At 42.7% G+C, this 25,920-nt stretch overlaps 1 protein-coding gene across 4 annotated transcripts in view; it reads right to left on the bottom strand.

Moving 5' to 3' along the window:
* mtor (mechanistic target of rapamycin kinase) overlaps positions 1-25,920 on the bottom strand; it is a 366,257-nt gene that overhangs the window by 64,958 nt on the left and 275,379 nt on the right. For all 4 annotated transcript variants that reach the window (XM_048561203.2, XM_048561201.2, XM_048561202.2 and 1 more), the window contains 2 exons: positions 25,369-25,494; positions 24,628-24,759 (listed from right to left, as the gene is read on the bottom strand). In XM_048561203.2, coding sequence (XP_048417160.1) covers positions 24,628-24,759; positions 25,369-25,494 — 258 coding nt within the window. The remainder of the gene's footprint in view (positions 1-24,627; positions 24,760-25,368; positions 25,495-25,920) is intronic.

Here is a 25,920-nt window from a genome sequence, read left to right as displayed (position 1 = left end):
CCTAAACTGGAAAGGGATCAATATGTTAACAGGGAGATTTGCTCCTTCCATCAAGGGAGACTTCATACTGACAGAAAGTGGGAGTGGAGGAATTGTAAGTAGCAGTATAAATGGAAAGATTGATGGGAAAAGTTTTGAATGTGAGGAGAGCACTTCAGCTAGAAAAGAGTATGTAGTAACTCTAGAAAAAAAATGTATTTCAATGCAAGGGCTTCGACATGTGATGTTGATGAACTCAGGGCATGTTTAAGAACATGAGATTAGGATGTCACAGCTATTACAGAAATTTGGTTGATATGGGCAGAGATAGTAGGAACGGCTGATGCTGGAGAATCTGAGATTACAAGGTGTGGAGCTGGATGAACACTGCAGGCCAAACAGCATCAGAGGAGCAGGAAAGCTGATGTTTTGAGTCTAGATACTTCTTCAGAAATGGGCGGAGTGGGGGGTGCAGAAAGGGGATTCTGAAATAAAGTGGGAGAGAGGGGGAGGCAGATAGAAGATGGATAAAGGAGAAGATAGGTGAAGAGGAGAAGAAAGATCAAGGAGGTGGGGATGGAGCCAGTATAGATGAATGTAGGTAGGGAGTTAGGGAGGGGATAGGTCAGTCCAGGGAGGACGGACAGGTCAAGGAGGCGGGGTGAGGTTAGTGGGTAGGAGATGGGGGTGGGGCTTGAGGAGGGAGGACAGGTTAGGGAGGCGGATATGAGCTGAGTTGGTTTTGAGATGCAGTTAGGGGAGGGGAGATTTTGAAGCTTGTGAAGTTCACATTGATACCACTGGGCTGCAGGGTTCCCAAGTGAAATATGAGGTGCTGTTTCTGCAACCTTCGGGTGGCATCATTGTGGCACTGCAGGGGGACCAGAATAGGCATGTCGTTCAAGGAGTGGGAGGGGGAGTTGAAATGGTTCAAAACTGGGAGATGTAGTTGTTTGGTGTGAACCGAGCGTAGGTGTTCTGCAAAGCAGTCCTCAAGCATCCACTTGGTTTCCCCAATGTAGAGGATGCCACATCTGGAACAACGGATACAGTATACCACATTAGAAAATGTGCAAGTGAACATTTGTTTGATGTAGAAGGTCTTCTTAGGGCCTGGGATGGGGGTGAGGTGTAGGGACAGGTGTAGGACTCCCTGTGGTTGCAGGGAAAATTACCAGGGGTGGTGGGGAGTGTGGAGTGGAAAAGGGGGTCATGGAGACAGTGGTCCCTCCGGAAAGCAGCTAAGGGTGGGGAACGAAAAATGTCTGTGGTGGTGGGGTTGGATTGCAGATGGCGGAAACGTCAGAGGATGATGCGTTGGATCCAGAGATTGGTGGGGTGGTACGTGAGGACAAGAGGAATTCTGTTTTAGTTATTATTGCAGGGAGGGGGTGTGAGGGATGAGTTGCAGGAAATGCAAGAGATATGGTCAAGGGTGTTCTCGACCACCGAGGGGGGGATTGAAAAATGAGGACATCTGGGATGAACGGGAGTAGAATGTCTCATCTCGGAAGCAAATGCGGTGGAGCTGAAGGAATTGGGAATGGGGATGGCCTTTTTGAAGGAAAGTAGGTGAGATGAGGTGCACTCTAGGCTGCTATGGGAGTCGGTAGGCTCGAAATGGATATTGGTTTCCAGATGGTTGCCAGAGATGGAAACAGAGAGTTCCAGGAAGGAGAGAGGGATATTGGAGATGGCCCAGGTGAGCTTAACGTTGGGGTGGAACGTGTTAGTGAAGTGAACGAACTGTTCGAGCTCCTCATGGGAGCGCGAGGTGCCGCTGATATAGTCATCAATGTAACGGAGGAAGATGTGGGGGATAGGGCCAGTGTAGCTTTGGAAGAGGGATTGTTCCATGTATCCTACAAAGAGGCAGGTATAGCTTGGGCCCATGCGGGTACCCATGGCCACTCCCTCTGTCTGTAGGGGAAGTGGGAGGAATTGGAAGAGAAGTTGTTGAGGGTGAGGACAAGTTCGGCTAAGTGGATAAGGGTGTCAGTGGAAAGGGACTGGCTGGGCCTGCGGGACAGGAAGAAACAGACGGGCTTTAGGCCATCTGCATGGGGAATACAAGTGTATGGGGACTGGATGTCCATGGTAAAGATGAGGTGTTGGGGATCAGGGAATTGGAAGTTTTGGAGGAGGTGGAAGGCATGGGTGGGGAGCTCCTGGGCCAAGGGGGAGAAAATGGAGTCGAGATAAGAGGAGGTGAGTTCAGTGGGGCAGGAGCAGACGGAGACAATGGGTCAACCAGGGCAGTCAGGTTTGTGGCTTTTGGGAAGGAGATAGAAACAGACGGTGCTGGTTGAGGAACGATGAGGTCGGAGGCTGTGGGTGGGAGGTCACCTGAGGTGATGAGGTTGTGGATGGTTTGGGAGATATGTTTCGTTGGTCGGGGTGGGGTCACGATCAAGGAGGCGGTAGGAGGTGGTGTCGGAGAGTTGGTGCCTGGCCTCGGCGATGTAGAGATAGACAGGATTGGGAGCTCAGTGTTCCGGGTTTTAGATGCTATAGGACAGAATAGGAGGTGGGGGTGGGAGGGGTGGTGCAGGGTTGTGTCGTTGATTATGGAATACATTACTTCTGTAAGCAGGGAACATATTTCTGAGAAATCACCAATGGAAATATATGGGTAGAAATTACAAATAAGAAAAGAAAGATCACTGATGGGATTGTACTATAAGCCCTCCAGTAGTAAGAGGAAAATTAAGAACCAAATGTGTAGGGAGATCTCAGATATATGTAAGTATAGTAAGGTTGTAATAATGGGGGATTTTAATTTTCCAAACATTGACTGGGGCTACTGTAGTGTTAAAGGTTTGGATGGTGAAGAATTTGTCAAATGTGTTCAAGAAAATTTTCTTTATCAATATGTGGATGCTCCTATTAGAGAAGGAGCAAAACTAGACCGTCTACTGGGCAATAATGCAGGGTAGGTGATTGAAGTAAAAGTGGAAGAGCACATTGGGCCTAGCAATTGCAATTCAATTAATGTCAAAATGGTTATGGAAAAGGGTAAACCTTCCATAAAAGTTAAACTTTTTAAGTGGAATGTAGCAAATTCTGAACAGTATGAGACAAGAAATTTCAAAAGTTGATTGGAGTAGACTGTTTGCAGATAAAAGGACATTTGACAAGTAGGAGGCATTCAAGAGTGTGATTACAAAAGTTCAGAGGCATTATGTTCCTGTTAGAGTGAAGGTAAGGCAGGTAAGGTTAAGGAACAACGGATGGTTAAAGATATTGAGGTTCTAGTCAAGAATAAAAGAGAATCTTATTTTAGATTTTAGAAATGGGTGAATTTATTATGGGGAACAAGGAAACGGCAGAAGAGTTGAATAGGTACTTTGGATCTGTCTTCACTAGGGAAGACACAAGCAATCTCCCAGATGTAATAGTGGCTGAAGGACCGAGGGTAATGGATGAACTGAAGGGAATTTATATCAGGCAGGAAATGGTGTTGAATAGGCTGTTAGGTCTGAAGGCTGCTAAGTCCCGGGACCTGATGGTCTGCATCCCAGGGCACTTAAGGAAGTGGCTCTAGAAATCGTGGATGCATTGGTAATCATTTTCCAACGTTCTACAGATTTAGGATTAGTTCATGCGGATTGGAGGGTGGCTAATGTTGTCCCACTTTTCAAGAAAGGAGTGAGAGAGAGGAAACAGGGAATTATCGACTGGTTAGCCTGACGTCAATGGTGGGAAAGATGTTGGAGTCAATTATAAAAGATGAAATTACAACTCATTTGGATAGAAGTAACAGGATAGGTCAGAGTCAGCATGGATTTACGAAGGGGAAATCGTGCTTGACTAATCTTCTGGAATTTTTTGAGCATGTAACTATGAAGATGGGCAAGGGAGAGCCAGTGGATGTAGTGTACCTGGACTTTCAGAAAGCCTTTGATAGAGTCCCACATAGGAGATTAGTGAGCAAAATTAGGGGACATGGTATTGGGGGCAAAATACTGGCTTGGATTGAAATTGGCTGGCTGACAGGAAGCAAAGAATAGTGATAAACGGGTCCCTTTTGGAATGGCAGGCAGTGACCAGTGGGGTACCACAAGGTTCGGTGCTGGGACCGCAGCTGTTTACAACATACATTAATGATATAGATGAAGGCATTACAAGTAATATTAGCAAATTTGCTGATGACACAAAGCTGGGTGGCAGTGTGAAATGTGAGGAGGATGTTATGAGAATACAGGGTGACTTGGACGGATGCACGGCAGATGCAGTTTATTGTGGATAAATGTGTGGTTATCCATTTTGGTGGCAAGAACAGGAAGGCAGATTACTATCGAAATGGATAATGAAATGTGAGGCTGGATGAACACAGCAGGCCCAGCAGTTTGTGCTCCTGAGATGCTGCTGGGCCCGCTGTGTTCATCCAGCCTCACATTTCATTATCTTGGATTCTCCAGCATCTGCAGTTCCCATTATCACTATCTAAATGGAGTCAAGTTAGGTAAAGGGGAAGTACAACGAGATCTAGGTGTTCTTATACATGAGTCAATGAAAGCAAGAATGCAGGTACAGCAGGCAATGAAGAAAGCGAATGGCATGCTGGCCTTTATAACAAAAGGAATTGAGTATAGGAGCAAAGAGGTCCTTCTGCCGCTGTACAGGGCCCTGGTGAGACCGCACCTGGAGTATTGTGTGCAGTTTTGGTCTCCAAGTTTGAGGAAGGACATTCTTGCTCTTGAGGGAGTGCAGTGTAGGTTCACGAGGTCAATTTCCACAATGGCGGGACTATCATATGTTGAAAGATTGGAGCGACTGGGCTTGTATACACTTGAGTTTAGAAGGATGAAAGGGGATCTGATTGAGACGTATAAGATTATTAAGGGATTGGACACCCCGGAGGCAGGAAGCATGTTTCCGCTGATGAGGGAGTCCAGAACCAGGGGACACCATTTAAAAGTAAGAGACAGGCCATTTAGAACATAGTTGAGGAAAAACTTCTTCACCTAGAGAGTGGTGGATATATGGAATGCTCTGCCCCAGAAGGCAGTGGAGGCCAAGTCGATGGATACTTTCAAGAAAGAGATAATGAATGGTGGTGCTGGCTCGAAGGGCCAAATGGCCTACTCCTGCACCTATTGTCTATTGTCTAGATATAGACAACTTAGTTCAATTGAATCTTTTAATCGAAATAGAGTTTAAGGGCATTCTTACAAAAGAAATCAGGAAGAAAAAGGGGTTATGAGATAGCATTGACAGATAAGGTTAAGAATAATCCAAACAGATTTTACAAAGACATTAACAACAAGAGGGTAACTAGAGAGAGGGTAGAGCCTCTTAAAGATCAAGGAGGTCATCTTTGTATTGAACCCCAGGAGATGGGAGAGATACCAAATGAATACTTCACATTAGTTTTTGTTGTGGAGAAACAAATAGAGTCTAGAGAATGCACAGAAATAAACAAACATCGATGTTTTAGAAACAGTTCACATCACAGTAGTAGTAGTTCAGGAGGTCTTAGAGAATATAAAGATGGATAAATCTTCAGGAATCAGATCTAAGGTACCTCAGAAAATTGTGTAAGTAAGGGAGGACATGAAGAGACCCCTTACAGAAATATTTTCATCTTTTATAACTACGGGTGAGATGCCTATCACTGGAGGGTGGCCAATGTTGTACTTTTGTTTAAGAAAGGTTATAAGGAGAAACTGGGAAATTACTCACCTGTGAGTTTGACTTCAGTTATGGTAAATTATTGGAGGCGATTGTAAAATATAGAAATTATGGACATTTAGAGAGGTAAAACCTGATTCGAGATAGTCAGCATGGTTTTGTATGAGAAAAATCATGTCTCACAAACTTGATTGAGTTTTTTTTGAGCAAGTTACCAAAAAGATTAATGATGGCAGAAGAGTATGTTGTTTATTTGTATTTTAGTGAAGCCTTTGACAAGGTTCTGCATAGTAGATTAATTCGTAAAGTTAGGTCACATGGATTTGGGTGAGCTGGCCATTTGGATACATAATTGGCTTAGTGGCAGGAGACAGAAAGCAACAGTGAAGTGCTTTTTGGGGTGTACGCCTGTGAGCAGTGTTGCTTCACAGGGATCCATTCTGCATCTTTCTTTTGTTTGTCATTTATATACATGATTTGGATAAGGCCTATCCTTGTAGGTTGTCTTGATACTTGGATAGAACACTCAGGGCTTGCTCAGGGTGGCAGGGTGGACGATACGAAAAGCAGGCACTTGCCCCATTAAAACCAGCCTGTGTGTTTGGCCTTAAACCTGAACTCGCAAAACATTGAAGTTACATTGCCATGATTGGGAGCAGGACCACATTTCCTTCAGATTTGGGTGAGAACACAGAAGGCATGGTTACTAAATTTGTGGACAACACCAAAATTGCTGGAATTGTAGGCAGTGAAGAAGGATTTCTAAAATTACAAAGGGATCTTGATCAAATGGGTCAATGGTCTGAAAAATGGCAGACAAAGTTCAATCTGGAAAAATGTCAGGTATTGCATTTTGATACAACCTATAAGGATAGGCCAAATACAATTAACGGTAGAGCCTTGAGCAGTGTTGTAGAACAGAGACACCTAGGGGTGCATGTACATTACTCTTTGAAGTTTGCATCACATATAGACAAGATGGTTAAAAAGGCGTTTGGCACATTTGCCTTCATTGCTTAGTCCTGTGAGTACAGGAGTTGGAATGTCATATTGTGGTTGTATAGGACATTGGTGAGGCCTCTTGTGGAGTCCTGTGTCCAGTTCTGGTTGCCCAGTTATAGGAAAGATATTATCAAGCTTGAGAGGGTTCAAAAGAGATTTAACAGGAGGTTGCCAAGTAAGGGAGGTTTCAGTCATAAAGAAAAGCTGAATATTTTCCGCTGGAGCATAGGAGGTTGACAGGCAACCTGATTAGAAGTTTATAAAATAATGAGAGGTACAGATAGAGTGAATGGCAGTTGTCTTTTCCCTGCGATGGAGGATTTCAAGATAGGGGGTCCATTTTTAAGGCGAGAGGAGAGACAATTTAAAAAGACATGAGAGGCAAATTTTTTTACGCAGTGTTGTCTGCGTGTGGAATTAGCTTCCCACGGGCTGGTTGAACCAAAGGATCTGTTTCCGAAGCTGTATGACTTTGTGACTCTGTAGACTCACATTTAATGCCTGAAACATTCAACCCATACAATAAATGAAAAGAAAATCTAGAGTTTTTAATGAAGTATTTGTGAAAAGCGGCATCTGAAGGTAGTTAGGATGAATGAAATGGCGCGTGGCAGCAAATGCTGTCTTGCCTGCATGAGTCAAGCTAAATGTGTTACACAGAGATACAACAAGTGAGTACTCTGTACAGAAAACATGTTTCTCATAGTCGGGACAGATAACCGTAAGAAAAATGTATAAATAAGCTTTGCACGCAAGTATCTGTTGCAACACAGTACAAAAAGCCACGTCTACTCCCCATAAGAAGCTTAAGCTCAAAGATATACTATGAAATGATTTCAATAAAAACAGCCTTTAAGACTTCTATCTGGTCTTCGTCTTGCCCCTGATCGCCTGTCTCAGAAAAACCCAACAACTTGGCGTAGTCAGCAGGATCACAATAAGTCACCTAACCACCACCGTCGCTCTCATTTCACTTTACTAGCATCTAAAACGTAAGGACTTCTCTATTTAAAAGTCCTCCGATGAAAGTGATAGTCTATATGGTGAAAGGTCCTGCCTGACTTAATCCAAACAAGGCTAATCTAGTCAGCCCAAAATCTATTGTTAAGTAGAGACGCGTCTTTTGATAATCAATTAGATTATCTATGGCTCAAAGACAGTCTAGTTTCGGTTCTGATCTAAGAGATGAGAGACTGGGCATAAAGATGTCTAGTTCATTACTAGTTCATCTAGTCTAGTTCATCTACTACATTCTGTCAAACGCGGACAGACACTGCCTGACATTCTAGAAAAGGAATTCTTGTAAAAACTAAAAGAATATATTGAACAATGATTCGATCTCCCTGCCACCTCAACGAAAATTTGTAAAAAACAAAACGAAACCTCCACAGGACAATAGTCCCTGGATGATATCAAATAAGCTTGGGGAAAAATTATCCAACTCAAAAATAAAGAACAAACTCGATGGTCTCTTTGTGTTATGTAACAATTAAGACAGAGACAAGAGATCATTGGCAGGTGCAATCATGGCCGAGAAGTGAACAATTTGAAAGGCCAGTTAAAAGCGGTATGGATTGAATTAACAACAACCAAAGATGCCGCTAAAAAAGGACACTGAAGACATGAGAAGAAAACTACTTCACCGACTTTGCCTCCTTACCCCGTTATATCCCGTTCTTACTCCGAGTGTGCCTCTCTTAAAGGCAACCTGGAATCATCCTCAGAAAGCGCTAACGACTCTTATACTAATAAGGGACTCACCCTCTGTGGCTATGACCCTAGTCTGACTGAAACAACAAAATGGAAAAAGGCTAAAGTCAAAGAAAAGGACAATGAGCCAGGAGGGTCCAGACGTGAATGTACAGAATGGGCTGTTCACAAGCCCCGATCCAAAATTGGTCGAAAGGTGATTAAAAAAATTGCCGAACCATAGAAACTGCAGTTAAATTGGAAATGTTGAAAAATATTTACTTTCTACATCCCATGGACATAGTACAAATTTCATCTGCCATGGTGGGATCGAATATGGGAAATAAACTTTTCACTTGACTAACAGCATAGTTAGGGGAGAATGGACAAAAGTTGGGGGGGTGGGGGCAGCCATCCGAGGTGTCCTCCCACAGTACAGCTGTGTTATTCTCCTTAACGAGTAGTACAAACCCCCTGCACCTTTTACATTCCCCTCTATCCCACCTAAAATATTTGTATCCTGGAACATTAAGCTGCCAATCCCGTCTGTCCCTTAACCAAGTCTCTGTAATAGCAACAACTTCACAGTTCCAAGTACTAATCCAAGCTTTAAGTTCATCTGTTATACTTTGTGCATTGAAACAGATGCACTTCAGTCCACCAGATCCGCTTTTATCAGCAACCACACCGTGCCTGCTCTTCCTCCGAGTCTTACTGGCCCTATTCTCTAGCTCCCTTTCAGCCCATGCACCTTTGCTTTGGTTCGCAGACCCCTGCCAAGCTAGTCTAATTCCTCCTGAGTGACACCAGCAAATCTCCCAGCCAGAATATTTGTACCCTTTCAGTTTAGGTGCAATTCATCCTTGATGTACTGGTTCCACCTGCCCTGGAAGAGATCCCAATGGTCCAGATATAGCAAACCCTCCCTCCTACACCATCCATTTGGCCACGTGTTGACCTGTACTGTCCTCCTATTTCTAGCCTCACTGGCACGTGGCACAGTGAGTAATCCCAAGATTACAACCTTGGAGGTCCTGCTTTTTAACTTTTTACTTAATTCCCTGAGCTGCTGCTGCAGGGCCTCGTCACTCATCCTACCTAGGTTGAGAGTATCAATACGTACTACAACTTCTGGCTGTTCACCCTCTCCTGCCCGCTCAGAGGCATCCTGGAAGCAACACTCTGATGCAGATCTTCCCCACGTTAGCCAATCAGCGTCACAAATCTGCTGCCCTCGTCAAGGTACTTGCCTTCACTCGAACACCGCCGGTATCTTGATGAAGTTCACCTTCTGGAAGCAGTGACTGCATTGCTGAACTGATATTGGTCAACTGAAGCAAGTTGTTTCTGCTATGTCTGTTTTCTTTTTATGTATTGTTGCGAATATGGTGTTGGTGGCTAGGTCAGCATTTATTGCCCTAATTGCCCAGAGGGCAGTTCAGAGTCAACCACATTGCTGTAGGTCTGGAGGCGCATATAGGCCAGACCAGATAAGGATGGCAGTTTCCTTCCCTAAAGGGCATCAGTGAAGCAGATGGATTTTTCCGACAATCGGCAATGGCTTCAAATCGTCATTAGACTCTTAATTCCAGATATTTACTGAATTCAAATTCTGCTGTGGCAGGATTCACACTCACATCCCCAGAACATTACCTGGGTCTCTGGATTAACAGTCCAGTAATAATACCACTAGGTCAATGTCCCTATCCATCTGTCCTTCTCTGTCTTTGGCCTCTATCCTCACCTGCCATTTAATCCTTATTCCCCCCACCACCCTATCTTCTACATATAAACTGACAATTTCCTAGCTACCGTCAGTTCTGAGGAACGGTCACTTGACCCGAAATGTTAATTCCAATTTCTCTCCACAGATGCTGCCAGGCCTAGTTGCGGTTCTGGCTGAAAAATAGGTGTGTGTAGATATTGAGAGATTAATTAGGGAAACTAAAAACTCTGGGACATGAGGGATGGATATTTCATTTTATGATCAACTTCATTGCTAACAAAATAAAATCCAAAAGAACTGCGAATGCTGTAATCAGAAACAAAAGCAGAAATTGCTGGAGAAACTCAGCAGACAAAAGAAGGGATAATAATCCAGCTACGGGCATGAATAGCCATTAATGGGGGCTGATAGTGGCTAACAATGGGTCATGTGATAACAAAGCCTGGTGTATAGTTTGGGATAAGGACATGGGAGAAGCTCAAACCCTAAAGTTGTTGAACTCAGTATTGAGTGCAGAAGGCTTCAGGATCCTCGAGCTGAAAATGAGGTGCTGTTTTTCCATCTTGCGCTGAGCTTTACTGGAGCACTACAGCAAGCCTGAGACAGAGACGTTGGCCACGGAACAAAGTAGTGTGTCAAAATGAACTGCTTTAGGGCTTGAGAGCTCCTAAGTCCCAACCCCACACACCTGGTCATGTTATCACATAGTCTGCTTTACACACAATCTGTTGTTAGCCAACAACAGTCCCCATTAGTAGCTATTCACATTCCTAGCCAGACTGTTAGTCACTCTTTTGTCTGTCCATCTGTTCTTACTTTGGGCTCTATCCTCACCTACCATTTACTCCTTACCCCCTCCCCCGCCCTATCTTCCACATGTAAACCAACATTTTCCTAGCTTTCTGAGGCCTGAGGCAGGGTCACTCAACCCGAAATGTTAACTCTGATTTCTCTCCACTGATGCTGCCAGACCTGCTAAGCTTTTCCAGCAATTTCTGATTTTGTTTAAAATGTTCCCAGTTGTGGTTCTGGCCGAACAATAAATTCAACCGGATAAATTTACAGGGATGAGTGAAGTTAGTAGAATCATCAACATCTTATTGCTGGCGTTTTGTCAATCATCTGAAACTGGCGCTCCCTGGTTCTCAACAGTTTGCCAATGGGAACAGTTTCTCTCTTCATCAACTCCAGCATCCTCATGATTTTGAATATTTCTATCAAATAATTTCTCAACTCTCTTTAAACATAACCCAAATTCATTTATGAGACTAAGGCCTAATCTATGTAACTTTTTGCTTAAACCTTTCTGCATCTTCTCTAAAGCCTTCATTTTATTCTTAAAGTGTGGTAAGAAAAAGGCACAATTCTCCATTGTCGTATAAAAGTTCATCATAATTTCTTTGCTTTGAACTTAGTGCCTTTCCCTATAAAGTGTGAACCCAATATACCACATTAAAGGATGAGGCCCACTTCGACAAGGAAGCCTCCAAAATGTCCACCATCTTCCTCAACCGAGAATTCCCCACCTCCATTGTTGAGAGGGCCCTCAATCAGGTCCAACCCATCTCCTCATTTCCGCCCTCACCCCTTCTCTTCCTGCTCGCAACAGCAATATGGTTACCCTTATCCTCATCTACCATCCCACCAGCGTCCACACTCAGAAGATCATCAGATGCCATTTCCGCCACCTCCAGCAAGATGCCACCACCAGACACATATTCCCCTCCCCTCCTTTGTCTGCCTTCCACAGGGATCCTTCCCTCTGGGGGACCCTGGTCCACATCTCCTTCACCCCCAACACATCCCCACAGCCCTATGGCACCTTCCCCTGTAACCAGCAAAGATGCAACACCTGCCCATTTACGTCCTCCCTCCCCAGTATCCAAGGACCCAAAGATACCTTCCAGCTGAAGCAAACACTTCACCTGTACTTCCCAGAATCTGGTCTACTGCATTCACTGCTCACAATGTGGTCTCCTCTACATTGGAGGTACAAAGCGTAGACTTGGCAACTGCTTTGCAGAACGTCTACGTCCTGCTCTCAAAAAAGACCTTAAACTACCTGTTCCCTGCCACTTTATAGCATCACCCCGCTCCCTGGCCAACATCTGTGTCTCTGGCAGGCTGCAACGTTCCAGCAAAGCTCAGCACGCACAAGTTGGAAGAACCACACCTCATTTTCTGCTTGGGGACCCTACAGCCCTCTGGCCTCAACACTGAGTTCAATAATTTTAGGGCCTAAACTCTCCCATATCCCAGCTCCCTACCCCATACACCAAGCCTTGTTACCACATCGCCTGCCTTTACACACCCTCTGTTAGTCACTAACAGTCCCCATTAACAACTACTCACGCTCCCAGCCTGATTGTTAGCAACTCCTTTGTGTGTCCAACAGTCTTTCTCTCTCATCCATAGTTCTTTCAGTTTTTATACCTTAATAAACCGTTCCTCAGCCTGCTTCAGCACTGGTAATAACTTGTGCAAATGTACTTGAAAGTCTACTTCTGAGACGATAGGAACTGCAGATGCTGGAGAATCCGAGATAACAAGGCATAGAGCTGGATGAATACAGCAGGCCAAGCAGCATCTTAGGAGCAGGAAAGCTGACGTGTCAGTCTGAACCATCTTTGGAATTCCACCTTTTGTTGTAGGTTGTACTTCTTTCCTCATCCTACACAACACTTAACATTTTTCAGCATTAAATTTTGTCTGTCACAGGCACGTATTCCATCAATCTATTAAGTTCTTTTGAAATCAGTATCATCATTGTCCTCACAGTTCACAATACCTCATTAGTTATTTAATAAAAGACACAAAACTGACTTTGCTATCCACTAATTCAAATCATAGAATCTTAGAATAGATCATAGAATCCCTATATAGTGTGGAAACAAGCGCTTCAGCCCAACAAGTCCACATCGACCCTCACAGCATCACACCCAGACCCATCCCCCTATAACCCACCTAATTACACATCCCTGAACAATACAGGAAATTTAGCATGGCCAATCCACCTAGCCTGCACGTCCTTTGGACTGTGGGAGGAAACTGGAGCACCTGGAGGAAACCCACACAGACATGGGGAGAATGTGCAAACTCCACGCGGTCGCCCGAGGGTGGAATTGAACCCGGGTCCCTGGTGCCGTGAGGCAGCAGCGCTAACCACTGAGCCACCGTGCTGCTTTTTCTGCTCTCATTCTGACACAGGCTACCTAAATGCTGTGGTCAAAACGTACCTTTCCCGTATTCTTTATTATTCTACTTTTAGGGTTGCAAAAAGACTCGCTTTATCAAAGGTTTTCACCTTGCACTTACCGTGGCAATTTGCAAGCCCAACCAAAGTAAAGGGACAGCAACAGTTATACTCTAAGAGAGCAGGTTGGCACGTGGACTTTGATCAGTGCAGTATTATCACAAAGAATACACTAGTTAACAATGAATGGCAGTGTGGGCTGACTGGCCTCCTTCTGCAACATAAGGTTCTATCATATCAAGAGAATTTAACAGTATGGTTTTATTTAACTTCTTTTCCTTTTCTCCTTTTAGCTGACCTGGCAACTACAGAGGAAGTTATCCAGCAATCTGCATTTCAAATCTAGGTTAGAATGCAATTTCATCAACACTCATTGTAATCACTGACTTAGAGTTTCCAACAAAAGAATAATCACCACTTTTGTAGAAAGTTAAAGCAACCAAATGAAATTGGCAAAAGAAAAAATGATAAAGTTAAAATTCATGGGAGTTGCTTATAACACATCGTTTTCTCCTCTCTGCCAACACCTACAATTGTAGGATAATAACTACAGTTGCAAAATACTTTCCTACTTCCACCCATAATTTATCCTGCTTTAACTGTGCTCTGGCAAAGAACCCAGGCTGGATCTTCACCATGCAGACTTTATACATGAATTGGAAATTTCACAAACATCACAAAATTACAGTTTAGATTTGGAAACAGGAAGAAAGGATGGCAAAGATATTTGCAGGCTGTTGTAAGCAATGAGCAAGTATAGGTAATAATAGAGTTGTATGAATTTGTTTATTACTGAAACAAAATTATAGACAGCTCAGCAAACAGCCTCAATTATGAAGTTACTATAATCAAATTCATGAATTTTCCATGCTACATCAGCAGCAAACATCATTTCTTGAATGAAAAAACATCTGTTGTGGAATCTCGATCACCTACTTTTTCCACAAGTAGAAATATTTGTACTTGTTTATCATAATAAGTTAGGAGGCTATCAAACCAGTTCACTCACAACAACATCAGTGAAAATGACCTGGGAAAGTTGCAAGGGACACTGGGCTATAGGAGTTAACTGCCTTTTTATTTAGAAAAGATAGCATTTCTAGGCAGAAATAGAAAACTTTAAGAAGTTCAATGCAATATCCAAACTCAACTGAGCTTTGTCAATGTTTCCAAGGGCACATAAGGCCTAGCATTTTCTGGTATGATTCTGGGCTTAGACAATTATGAGCATACCTCATGAGCATGAGCATCCACCGTAACAGATGATGGAATTTGAGTTCAGTTAAAAGAAAAAACTCTGGAATTAAGCACCTACTGATCACCATGAAATCAATGCTGATTATCAGAAAAACAATCTGGTTCGCTAATGTCCTTCAGGGAATGAAATCTGCCACCTTCACCTGGTCTTGGCCTATATGTGACTCCAGATCCACAGCAATGTGGTTGACTCTCAAGTGCCTTCTGAAATGGCCTAGCAAGCTATTCAGTTGTACCAATCATTATAAAGTCTCAAAGAAATGAAACTGGACAGATCACCTGGCATCAACCTCGGCACTGGAAAAGACAATAGCAGAAACAGCCCTGTTGATCCTTCAAAGTCTTCCTTACTAACATCTGGGGGCCTGCGCCAAAATTGGGACAGCTGTCTCACAGGCTAGTTAAGCAAAAGCCTGACACAGTCATACTCACAGAATCAAGCCTTACAAACAATATTCCAGACATCACCAACACCATCCCTGATATGTCCTATTCCACTGGCAGGACAAACTCAACAGAGGTGATGGCACAATGGTACAGTCAGGGGCCTGTTGCTCTAGGAGTCCTCAGATTTGACACTGGACCCCACAAAGTTTAATGGCTTCAGTTTAAACACTGGCAAGGAAACCTCTAGCTGATTATCACATGCCATCGTCCCTCAGCTGACGAAGCAGTTCTCCTCCATGTTGAACAACACTTACAGCTGCATTGATGATGGCGGGGGAACAAAATTTACTCTGGGTGGAAGATATCAATGAGCACCACCAAGAGTGGCTCAGCAGCAGCTTTACAGATCAGGCTGGTCAGATCTGAAAGGACAGAGCAGCTAGACTGGGTCAGTGGCAGGTGGTAAGGGAACCAACAAGAGGTAAAAGCATATTTGACCTCATCCTTACCAATCTTCCAGCTGCAGTTGCATCTGTCCATGACAGTATCGGTAAGAGCGATCATCGCACAGTCCTTGAGCAGACGAGACCTGCCCTCACATTGAGAACAACTTCCATCGTGTTGTGTGGCACAATCACTGAGCTGAAGGGGACAGACTTTGCACAGATCCAGCAACTCAAGACTGTGGGCCAGCAACAGCAGCAGAATTGTACTCCAGCACAATCTGTAACCTCATGGCCCAGCATATCCCCCACTCAACCATTACCATCAAACCAGGGGATCAATCCTGGTTCAATGGAGAGTGCAGGAGGGCATGCCAGGAGCAGCATCAGGCATACCTAGAGATGAGATATCAACCTGGTGAAGCCATCAAACAAGACTACTTGCAAGCCAAACAGTGAAAGCAGCAAGTGACATACAAAGCTAAGCCACCCCACAAACAACGGATCAGATCTAAGCTCTGCAGCCCTGCCATATCCAGTAGTAAATGGTGGTGGACAATTAAACAACTCACTGGAGGAGTAGGTTCCACAAATATCCCCATCCTCAATGATGGAAGAGCCCAACACATCAGTGCAGAAGATAAGGCTGAAGAAATCGCTGCAATCTTCAGCCAGAAGTGCTGAGTAGATGATCCATCTCGGCCTCCTCCAGTGGTCCCCAGCATTACAGATACCCATCTTCAGCCAATTCGATTCACTCCACATGATATCAAGAAATGGTTGGAGACGCTGGATATTGTAAAGATTCTGAGACCTGACAACATTCTGGCAATAGTAGTGAAGATTTGTGCTCCAGAACTTGCCACTCCCCTAGTCAAGCTGTTCCAATATAGTTACAACGCTGGTATCTATCTGGCAATGTGGAAAATTGCCCAAGTATGTCCTGCATTTTGTGTACAGGACAAATCCAACCCAGACAATTACCACCCCATCAGTCTCCTCTCAATCATCAGTAAAGTGATGGTGTTATCAACAGGGCTATCAAGCAGCACCTGCTCAACCACACCCTGTTCAGTGATGCCCAGTCTGGATTCCGCCAGGGCCACTCAGCTCCCGATCTTATTACAGCCTTGGTTCATAATTGGCCAAAAGAGCTGAATTCCAAAGGTGGGGTGAGAGTGACAGCCCTTGACATCGATGCTGTATTTGACCACGTGTGGGATCAAGGATCCCTTGGAAAACTAGAATCAATAGGTTTCGGGGGCAAATTGTCTAGTGGTTGGAGTCATACTGGACACACAGGAAGATGGTTGTGGTTGTAGGAGGTCAATTACTTCAGCTTCAGGACATCTCTGCAGGAGTTCCTCAGGGGAGTGTCTTCGGCCCAACCAGCTGCTCCATCAATGACCTTTCCTCCACCATGAGGTCAGAAGTGGGGATGTTCACCAATGATTGCACAATGTTCAGCACCTTTCATGACTTCTCAGACACTGAAGCCGTCCATGTTCAAATGCAGCAAGGTTTGGACAATATCCAGGCTTGGGCTGACAAATGGCCATTACCAATAAAAGACACTCTAACCACCACCCCTTGGCATTCAAAGGTGTTACCATTACTGAATCCTCCTGCTATCAACATCCAGGGGGTCATGATTGACTAGAAACTCAACTGAGTGCATCACATAAACACAGAGGCTACAAGAGCAGGTCAGAAGGTAGGAATACTATGGCGAGTAACTCACCTCCTGACTCCTCAAAGCCTGTCCACCGTCTACAAGGCACAAGTCAGGAGTGTGATGGAATACTCCCCACTTTCCTGGATGAGTGCAGCCCCAACAGTGCTTAAAAAGCATTGTCACCATCCAAGACAAAGCAGCCCGCTTGAGTGGCACGACATCCAGAGGCATCCAATACCTCCACCACTGACACTCAATAGTAGCAGTGTGTATTATCTACAAGATGCACAATAGAAATTCACCAAATATCCTCAGACAGCGCCTTTGAAGCCCGTTACCACTTCCATCTCGAAGACAAGACACATCGGAGCACCACCACCTCCAAGTTCCCCTCCTAGCCACTCACTTGAAAATACATCGGCGTTCCTGCACTGTTGCTGGATCAAAATCCTGGAATTCCCTCTCTCATGGCATTGCGGGTCAACTTACAGTTGGTGGACTGCAGCGCTTCAAGAAGGCAACTCACTGCCACCTTCTCAAGGCCTACCAGGTATGGGCAAGAAATGCCGGCAGGCCAGCAATGCCCACAAACTCCAAATAAATTTTTAAAAATTATGCAGAGTGATGCTAAGGCATGAAGATATTATTGATATCACCAATGGAACTGATGCACACAGGCTGAGTGAAACAGGAACAGTCTGCTTTTGTAAATATGTTTTTCAAAGTCATCCAGAGCACATGCCGGAAATACACCTGAACACCATTTGGCCAAACTCAATTCACCCATATGTATTTGTAATCTGCCCACCAATTGTGTCTACTGTCTGGAGACTGGTCCCCAGGCTTTAATCTATCTGAAAGTCCAATCCATGTGTAAATTACTTCAATTAATGTCATTTTACTATTTCTACATTTGTCTTACTCTACCTCCAAAAAGCCTTATCTTAAAGTTGCACTCTAGCTTTACTTTTCTGATATCCTCTACCTTTGTATTTAAACTCTGCTTGATCTGCCATTAACAATTCTTTTTTCAAGATGAAAAGCCCATCTACCATGTCACATAAATATATTAACAGGTCAAAGCAAGCTATTTATTAAGAAAGTACTCAGTTAATGTTTTTTGTAGCAGGGGACAGTGAGGTAAAGAAAATAAATTGGTACAGATGAGAGGTCTAGTAAGTTGGCAATGCAGCCAAATCAATACCTAACCCGAAAAGTAACATGGTTTACACCAACAAAGCCTAGTCAGATTATAGTGAATTAAGTCATATTTCAGGATGGCATAGATTCCAGATAGGAGCATTTCTTAAAAGCTATCAGTTTCACACAGCAACTATCTTAAGAATCAGAGGATCAGGGTTTTACAGATAAGAAAACAAACTTTTGGACCATGACGTCTGCACCTGTGATCAAACATCCATCTATTCAAATTTCATTTTCCAGCACTTAGCCCGTGGTTTTGTATCCTATTGTGTTTCAAGTGTTCATATAAATATTACTTAAATGTCTTAATACCTCCCTTCCATTACCACCCTGGGCTTCCTTTTAATAGCTGATCCACAGTTCAGTGGAAGCAAGAAAACAATTGGTGGTGTTGTTTTGATATTTAGCAAATGGAACACCACTCAACACTCAAGGGATGACAGCGAGATCCATCCAGAAGGTATCCAGGAAAATTCAGTCACAGGAAGGACCAATTGGAGAACAGCTGCTCCACAAACAGAATTGAAGGAAATGGCAAGGAGCTGCTTCTTAAATCACAGGCTAGTTCTCTCCCATGCTTGCTGCTGATAGACTAGAATACCAGTCAGCAATAAACTCAGCAAAGATCAATGTGAGAATGGAGGATCTAAAAGCAAGGTCAGGGAGTTGGTGGGAAGCTGTCTGTCAGATGCTGAGGATCAAAGCTAGACGCTTTGTTGCTGAGGCCGAGGAGGAGAGACCAAGGGTTGTTTCTGAATGGTGTCCAGTGAGCCAGGGACAGGTTTTAAGAACAGCTATTCTATTTTCCATGATTAGCTTTTTAATTATCTTACATCAAGGGTGAAGACCATTCTAGAGCAATCTCTAGACAATCTAGATTCTGGACATTCTGCTGCACTTTATTGGCTAAGCAGTTACAACATATAAATTAAATAAAACATGAAAAGGAATCTAATGAAGCAAATTAACAACAGTGGAATTATGAATTGTACTTAATTAGAAAGTCTGCCCTTATATTGTCTCAGTTCTTCCATACTGCCATTCTCAATGTAATTCAAACTCACTTTATTGTCCATTCAGAAATTAATTTTGGGACAACTGCTTCTTCAGCCAAAAAGTTACACATAAATAAACAAGTAAAAGAAAGAAATTACAATATCATAGAGATATAACGTTAATTAAAATTTAAGAATTATTCTAGTAAATCAAAACGATCAGAGAGCTCACATCATAATCCATTCATCCAACGCCTTTTAACAATTGTTATACAAATGGACACAAATGGGTTTCAGAACTAATTCAACTTGCATCGAAGGGAATGTAACCATTTCTCTGAACACATCCAAAAATAATACAGACAAGGAATGACTCTCATTGTCCATGATAGCCTTTACTTTGAAGAAAACTATTTGAAAGCAGATTGCAACAAGAAAGCTTGACCATCACATACCCTCTTGACAGGTTCAATAGTCTTTCTATGCTGAAAGAGTCTAGTTTCCAAATCCACAACATCAGGAGAAACCTCCAAAAAGATAACATGCTAATTCAAGACATTTAGAAGAGTTTAGCTATTCCAGGGATCTGCTCTGAAAGAATTTCATTTTCTGAGGTAACAGAATCATGCATGTCCTGTTCAACTAGAAAATATGGCAGCACCGTGGTTTGGAGTTGTGAGGGAGTTCGATCATAAGACCACAAGATGTTGGAGCAGAATTAGGCCATTCAGTTCATCGAGTCTGCTCCGCCATTTGATCATGATTCACGTTTCTGAACGCTATTCTCCTGCCTTCTCCCTCATAAGCTTTGATCTCCTTACTCTTCAAAAGCTTATCTACCTCTGTTTTAAATACAATCAACGCTGGCTTCCACAGCTTTCTGCAGCAATGAGTTCCACAGACTCACCACCTTGCGGCTGAAGAAGTTCCTCCTCATCTCAGTTCTAAAGGGTTATCCCTTCAGGTCCTAGTCTCTCTCACATCTTCTCCATGTCTACTATATCCAGGTTTCTCAGTAGTTTCTAAGTTTCAATCACAATCCCCTTCACTTATCTAAATTCGATCGAGTACAGACCCAGAGCTCTCAACTGCTCGTTATATGACAAACTCTTTATTCCTGGGATCATTCTTCTGAACCTCTTCTGGACCCCCTCCAAAGCCAGCACATCCTTCCTCAAACACAAAAAGGCTCACAATATTCAAGTGCAATCTGACCAGAGTTTTTTACAGCCTCAGTAGTACATCCCTGCTCTTGTATTCTAGCCTTCTTGAAATGAATGCCAACATCACATTTGTCTTCCTAACTGCCAAATGAACCTGCAAATTAACCTCAAGAGAATCCTGAAGTGGGATTCCTGAGTCCCTTTGTGCTTCAGATTTCTGCCATGTTTTGCAGTTTATAAAAAAGTCTACACGTCTGCTTTTCCTACAAAAGTGCATAACCTCACACTTTCCCACATTGTATTCCATCTATTTCTTTGCCAGCTTTTGTAGTCAGTCCAAGTCCTTCTGCAGCCTCCCTGCTGCCTCACCACAATGTGTTGTCTGCCTATTTTTGTGTCATCATCAAATTTAGCAACAATGCTCTCAGTTCCTTCATCTCAACATTAACAAAGTCTTCAACATCTAGACCCCATCAAGTCTCATTGTAGTAGGTCAAACCTGTGCAAGGAAACGTCCTGCTGACTATCCCATACTATTTCCTCCTCAGCTGATGATTGAGTACTCCATGTCAAACACCATTTGGAGGAAACACTGAAGGTGGGGCAAGGGAGCAGAAAGTATTCTGGGTGGGTGAGGGACATCAGCTTCCAGGATTGGCTCAGCAGTACCACTAGTGTTCAAGTTGTTTGATTCATAAAGGTGCTAACTGCCTGGCTGGACCAACAAGAGAGAAAAATATACTTGACTTCATCTTCACTAACCTGCCTAATGCAGATACATCTGTCCACAACAATATCGGTCAGACTGACCAGCGCACCGTCCTTGTGGGGACAAAATCCTGTCCTCCTAACAAAGGTACCCTCCACTGTATTGTATGGCAACTGTGCTAAATAGCACAGATTTTGAACAAATCCAGCAACTCAAAATTGGGAATCCATGAGACATATAGGCAAACAGCAACAGAATCTGCAAATATAAGGCACACATATCCCTTATTCTACCATTACTAACAAGCTAGGGCATCAACCTGACATTCAATAAAGAGTGCAGGAGAGTATGCTAGGGCAGGGCCAAGGGTATCTAAGTGAGATATAACATAGACTACTTGTGCGTCAAACAGCATTAGCAGCAAAAGCTAAGCAATTCCACAATCAACAGATCAGGTTTTAGCTCTGCAGTCCCATATCCAGTCATGAATGGCGATGGACAATTATAGGACTTACTGGAGGAAGGAGGCCCCACATTATCCACATTCTGAATGGTGGAGGAGCCAAAGACATCAGTGCAAAAGATAATGATAGGACCCCTACAGTGTGGAAACAGGCCCTTCGGCCCAACAAGCCCATGCTGACCCTTGGAGAATCCCACCCAGACCCTTCCCCCTATAACCCACTTAAACTACACATCCCAGAACAGTATGGGGCAATCTAGCATGACCAATACACCTAGCCTGGCTTGTGGGAGGAAACCCAAGCAGACAGAGGAAACCCATGCAGACACATGCAAAATATGAAAACTTCATACATCGTATGTTTAACAATAATTTGCTCACTGACAATCAACTTGGATTCCGCTATGGTCACTCAACTCTTGATCTCATCACATCATTGGTTCAAACATGGACAAAAGAGCTGAAATCCAGAGGGGAGGTGAGAGTGACTGCCCTCAATATCATTGTCTGTTTTGAATCAGCATGGCATCATGAAGCACTAGCAAAACTAGTCTGACTCAATGGGAATCAGAAAGTTAAGTCTCTGCTTGTTATAGTCACATCTAATACAAAGGAGGGTGACTATGGTAGTTGGCTGTAGCATCTTACCTCCATGACACCTCTGCAGGAGTTCCTTAAGGTAGTATTCTAGGCCTAACCACTTTCCATACATTCATCAATTACCTTCATCATGAAGTGAAAAGTGGGGATGTTTGCTGATGGTGTACAGTTTTTAGCACCATTTGGGACTCCTTGATTGTAAGCACTCCATGGCCAAATGCAGCAAGACAATGACAGTATCCAGGCTTAGGTGGACAAGTTATAGCTACCAAATAAAGTACATTCCACACAAATGCTGGACAATGACCATCTGCCATGAGAAAATCTAACATTCACTTGCATTGAACGGCATTGCCATTGCTCAAAACCAGCTACTGTCAACATCCTGGAGGTTATCTTTGACCAGAAACTTAACTGGATTAGTCTTATACATACAGTGTAAAGAAGGGTGGGTCAGAGCCAGGAATCTTGCAGTAAGTCACTTTCTGTATTTGCAAAGTCTGTCCAGCAACTATAAAGCACAAATCGAGTTTACTCCACTTATTTAGATCAATGCAGCTTCAACAACACTCAAGAAGCTTGTCACCAACTAGAATAAAGCAGACTGCTTGATAGGCAACACATCCACAAACATCATGCTTCACTTCTTCCACCACTGATGATCAGTGGAATAGTGTGCACCATCACAAGAAGCACTGCAGAAGATCACCAAGGCTCCTCAAATATCAAATTCACCATTACCATCCAGAAGAACAAGGGCAGTAGATACACAGGAACACCACTACCTGCAAGTTCCCCTTCAAGCCACAAACCATACTGACCTGTAAATATCTCGCCATTCATTCAGCGTCACCATGTCAAAATCTTGAAACTCCCTCCATAACAGCATAAGGGTGTACCTACACTAAATGAACTGTAGAGGTTCAAAAGGGAGCTTACCAATCCCTTCTTAAGGGTTATTAGGGATGGATATTAAATGCTAGCCCAGTCAGTGAAGCATTCATCCCTTGAACAGATGAAAAGTATTCTATTAGTATAAAATGAGTGATGCAAGTGCTTTGCTGCTAGTATAGGTTTGTTGAAATTAAAAATGATCTATTTTCACCAGGATACCATTGAAAAGGAAATGAATGAACTGCATTCAGGTGGTAATGTGCTCCACTCAATTTTGCCATTCACATCCAATTGAGGCATTCAAGAGGGCTTTGGATGGCAAGTTGTATAAAAATATTGTGCAAGTATATGGGGAAAAAGCATGAGAGTGCACTGGGTAACTATGTTCGGTTAACAAGCCAGTGCAGGCACAATGGGCCAAATGTTTTTCTTCCATCTCCTTCTGGGCTGCAACACTTCTGAGATTACGTAATCCCTCAGCGAACTTGGCTGCTCATTTCAGAAGAATGAAAACTGGAGGAAAGGTAACAACAATAATGTGTACTTATGTATATGTCCGTCTGTCGGAAAGGGGAGAACAATCATCCTTTTGAGGTTATGATTGTGAATCAATTTGAACTGAAACACGATCTATGAAAGCACTACACTGAGGTTCAATTGAGAAAAAAAACATATGTTTAAGATGTTCATTCTGAGTGTGAGAATAGGCACATTTGCCTAGTTACTAAAGTACAAAAACAAAAGAATGGAATACTGAAAACAGTAATGCCACACCTGGAAATGAAATTATTCAATTATAGTTCAGAAAATGTAATGTGTTACAGTGAGAAACAACTCTAACATAATGCTGAAGACCTAGCCAGGTGATAACAAATATTGGTATCAGCAGTGTTAAGCTGATAAAACCACTATTGTTCATTGAAATTAACAAAATACAACACAAGCAACACTAATTCATTTCAGAATACTTAATGTGCTGTGCAAAAAGAAACTTATCTCAACATAATGAGATAACACAGTGTGGAGCTGGAGAAACACAACAGGCCAGGCAGCAGAGGAGCAGGAAAGCTGACATTTCAGGTTGAGACCCTTCTTCAGAAATATAATCATCAGGATGAAACAACTAAGCAATTATTCCACACAGAGCATAGGTTCTACAGTCAACTTAAAAGGAAGGAACAAAATTATAAGCAATTTTTCTTCCAAACCATAAGAATTATAAGGGTGGGAAAAAGTCTTTGGTTCCAATTAAGCTTGGCTTTCCATTAGTTGAACCTCCTCAGCCACCATCCTATTGTTTGTAATCTCCAAACAGACTAAAATCATACCTTCTAATTTATTACACATCACTTTTTCGGCTGAGAAATTATCTGAAGTTATTTTTCATTAACTCACATTGTATCCTGTCTTATCTAAGCTATGCTTTAACATTTCTCACTTGACAAAAGAAAATTGTTTGGAGCCATTACTTTTTGAAGGAACGGCATAAAGCCTACTAACTTACGGGAACTTACTACAGTTATTACTATGCAATATACCACAAATTGTAACCTACCTTGCGGGTACTCTTCCACATGTACTTCATGTAAGCATAGGTGACATGGGGGTGAACTGTGGACAGAGGTTGATCAAGGTGCTTTGAAGGATCTACACCAAGCAGCTGTACCAGGGTCTTATGAGCAAGAGCCTATAGACAGAATAGTTGCATTCAGAGTACATATGAAAAATAATTCCAGAAAAGAAATCACTAATTTTTTGTTTTAAATTTAGTGTGCACACTTCCTTTGAACTTTTCCTAATATAAGTTTTCATGGCCACATTTACGATGGAAATTGCTAATGTAAATTTCTTGTGCTCTGTTCACAACTTCATGCTACTTGTGATGAACTGTCATGTGTAATTACAGCAGGCCCCATTTACAAATGCCATATGATAAATATGCAAAACTTTATAATGGAAGTATAAAACTAAGGTCAAATTGAATAAATGGGACAGAAATGCATTTACACACCACAGTTCAATTAATAGCTCTTTTGATGTGGTCTTACCTCCTTGTGTGTTATGTAATTGGAGATCAATTCGCATTGAAAATTCTATGAAGGAATATTCATTAACTGCAGCAGTGTTGTTTTAAAAGCAAAGATCATTAATTTTTTCAGTTCTTCAGCTCATTCACAAAGTAATGAGATCACATTTTGTTCAATATCAAAAACAAAGGACTTTCATAACTCAAAGTTGAGCCAGTAGTGAGTTTGCTGTTGTCTTAAATCATGCAATTAAGGCATGGAATTCTTACCAAACGTCCATTCTTGCCACAGAGACTTGCATACTTTAACCAAGTCCTCATATCTTCATGTGGACCAATGACAAGGGAGCGAACCATTAGGATTCGTTGCCAGTCTTCTACTATCTGCTGACAGCCCTGTAGAAGAAATAGAGGTGGTTATGAGTGAACAAGTGGCAACAATTGTTCAAGCATTCCTGCAATTCTCCCTAGTTGCTCTAATTTTCTTTGATCCAATTGTACCATTCTTGATATGTTAGTTCTGCTTTTGTGGAATAGCTTTGATAAGACCACACTTCAAATGGAATGTTCTAGTATGTCTTTATGGTTTATGAGGTAATTGCGTCAAATGGTGTAACATTAAACTCAACAAGAGCCAAATTTTACTTTTGTGTAAAGCCAATTGATTCCAAACAAGTCCAGAATAGAGAGGAAAATAAAATTCCAAAACAGGGTGATTTGATTGAAGTTTGTATGATACTAAATGAATGACAAGATTGATATGAAAAGTATTTACCAGCATTTCCTCTCATTTTCTTACCTGTTGCAGGATCTGAAAAGCTG

The sequence above is a fragment of the Stegostoma tigrinum genome, chromosome 28 (genome assembly GCF_030684315.1).
Source record: "Stegostoma tigrinum isolate sSteTig4 chromosome 28, sSteTig4.hap1, whole genome shotgun sequence".
NCBI lineage: Eukaryota > Metazoa > Chordata > Chondrichthyes > Orectolobiformes > Stegostomatidae > Stegostoma > Stegostoma tigrinum.
Note: the sequence above shows the minus strand (reverse complement) of the source record. Positions and strands in the feature narration are given on the sequence as shown.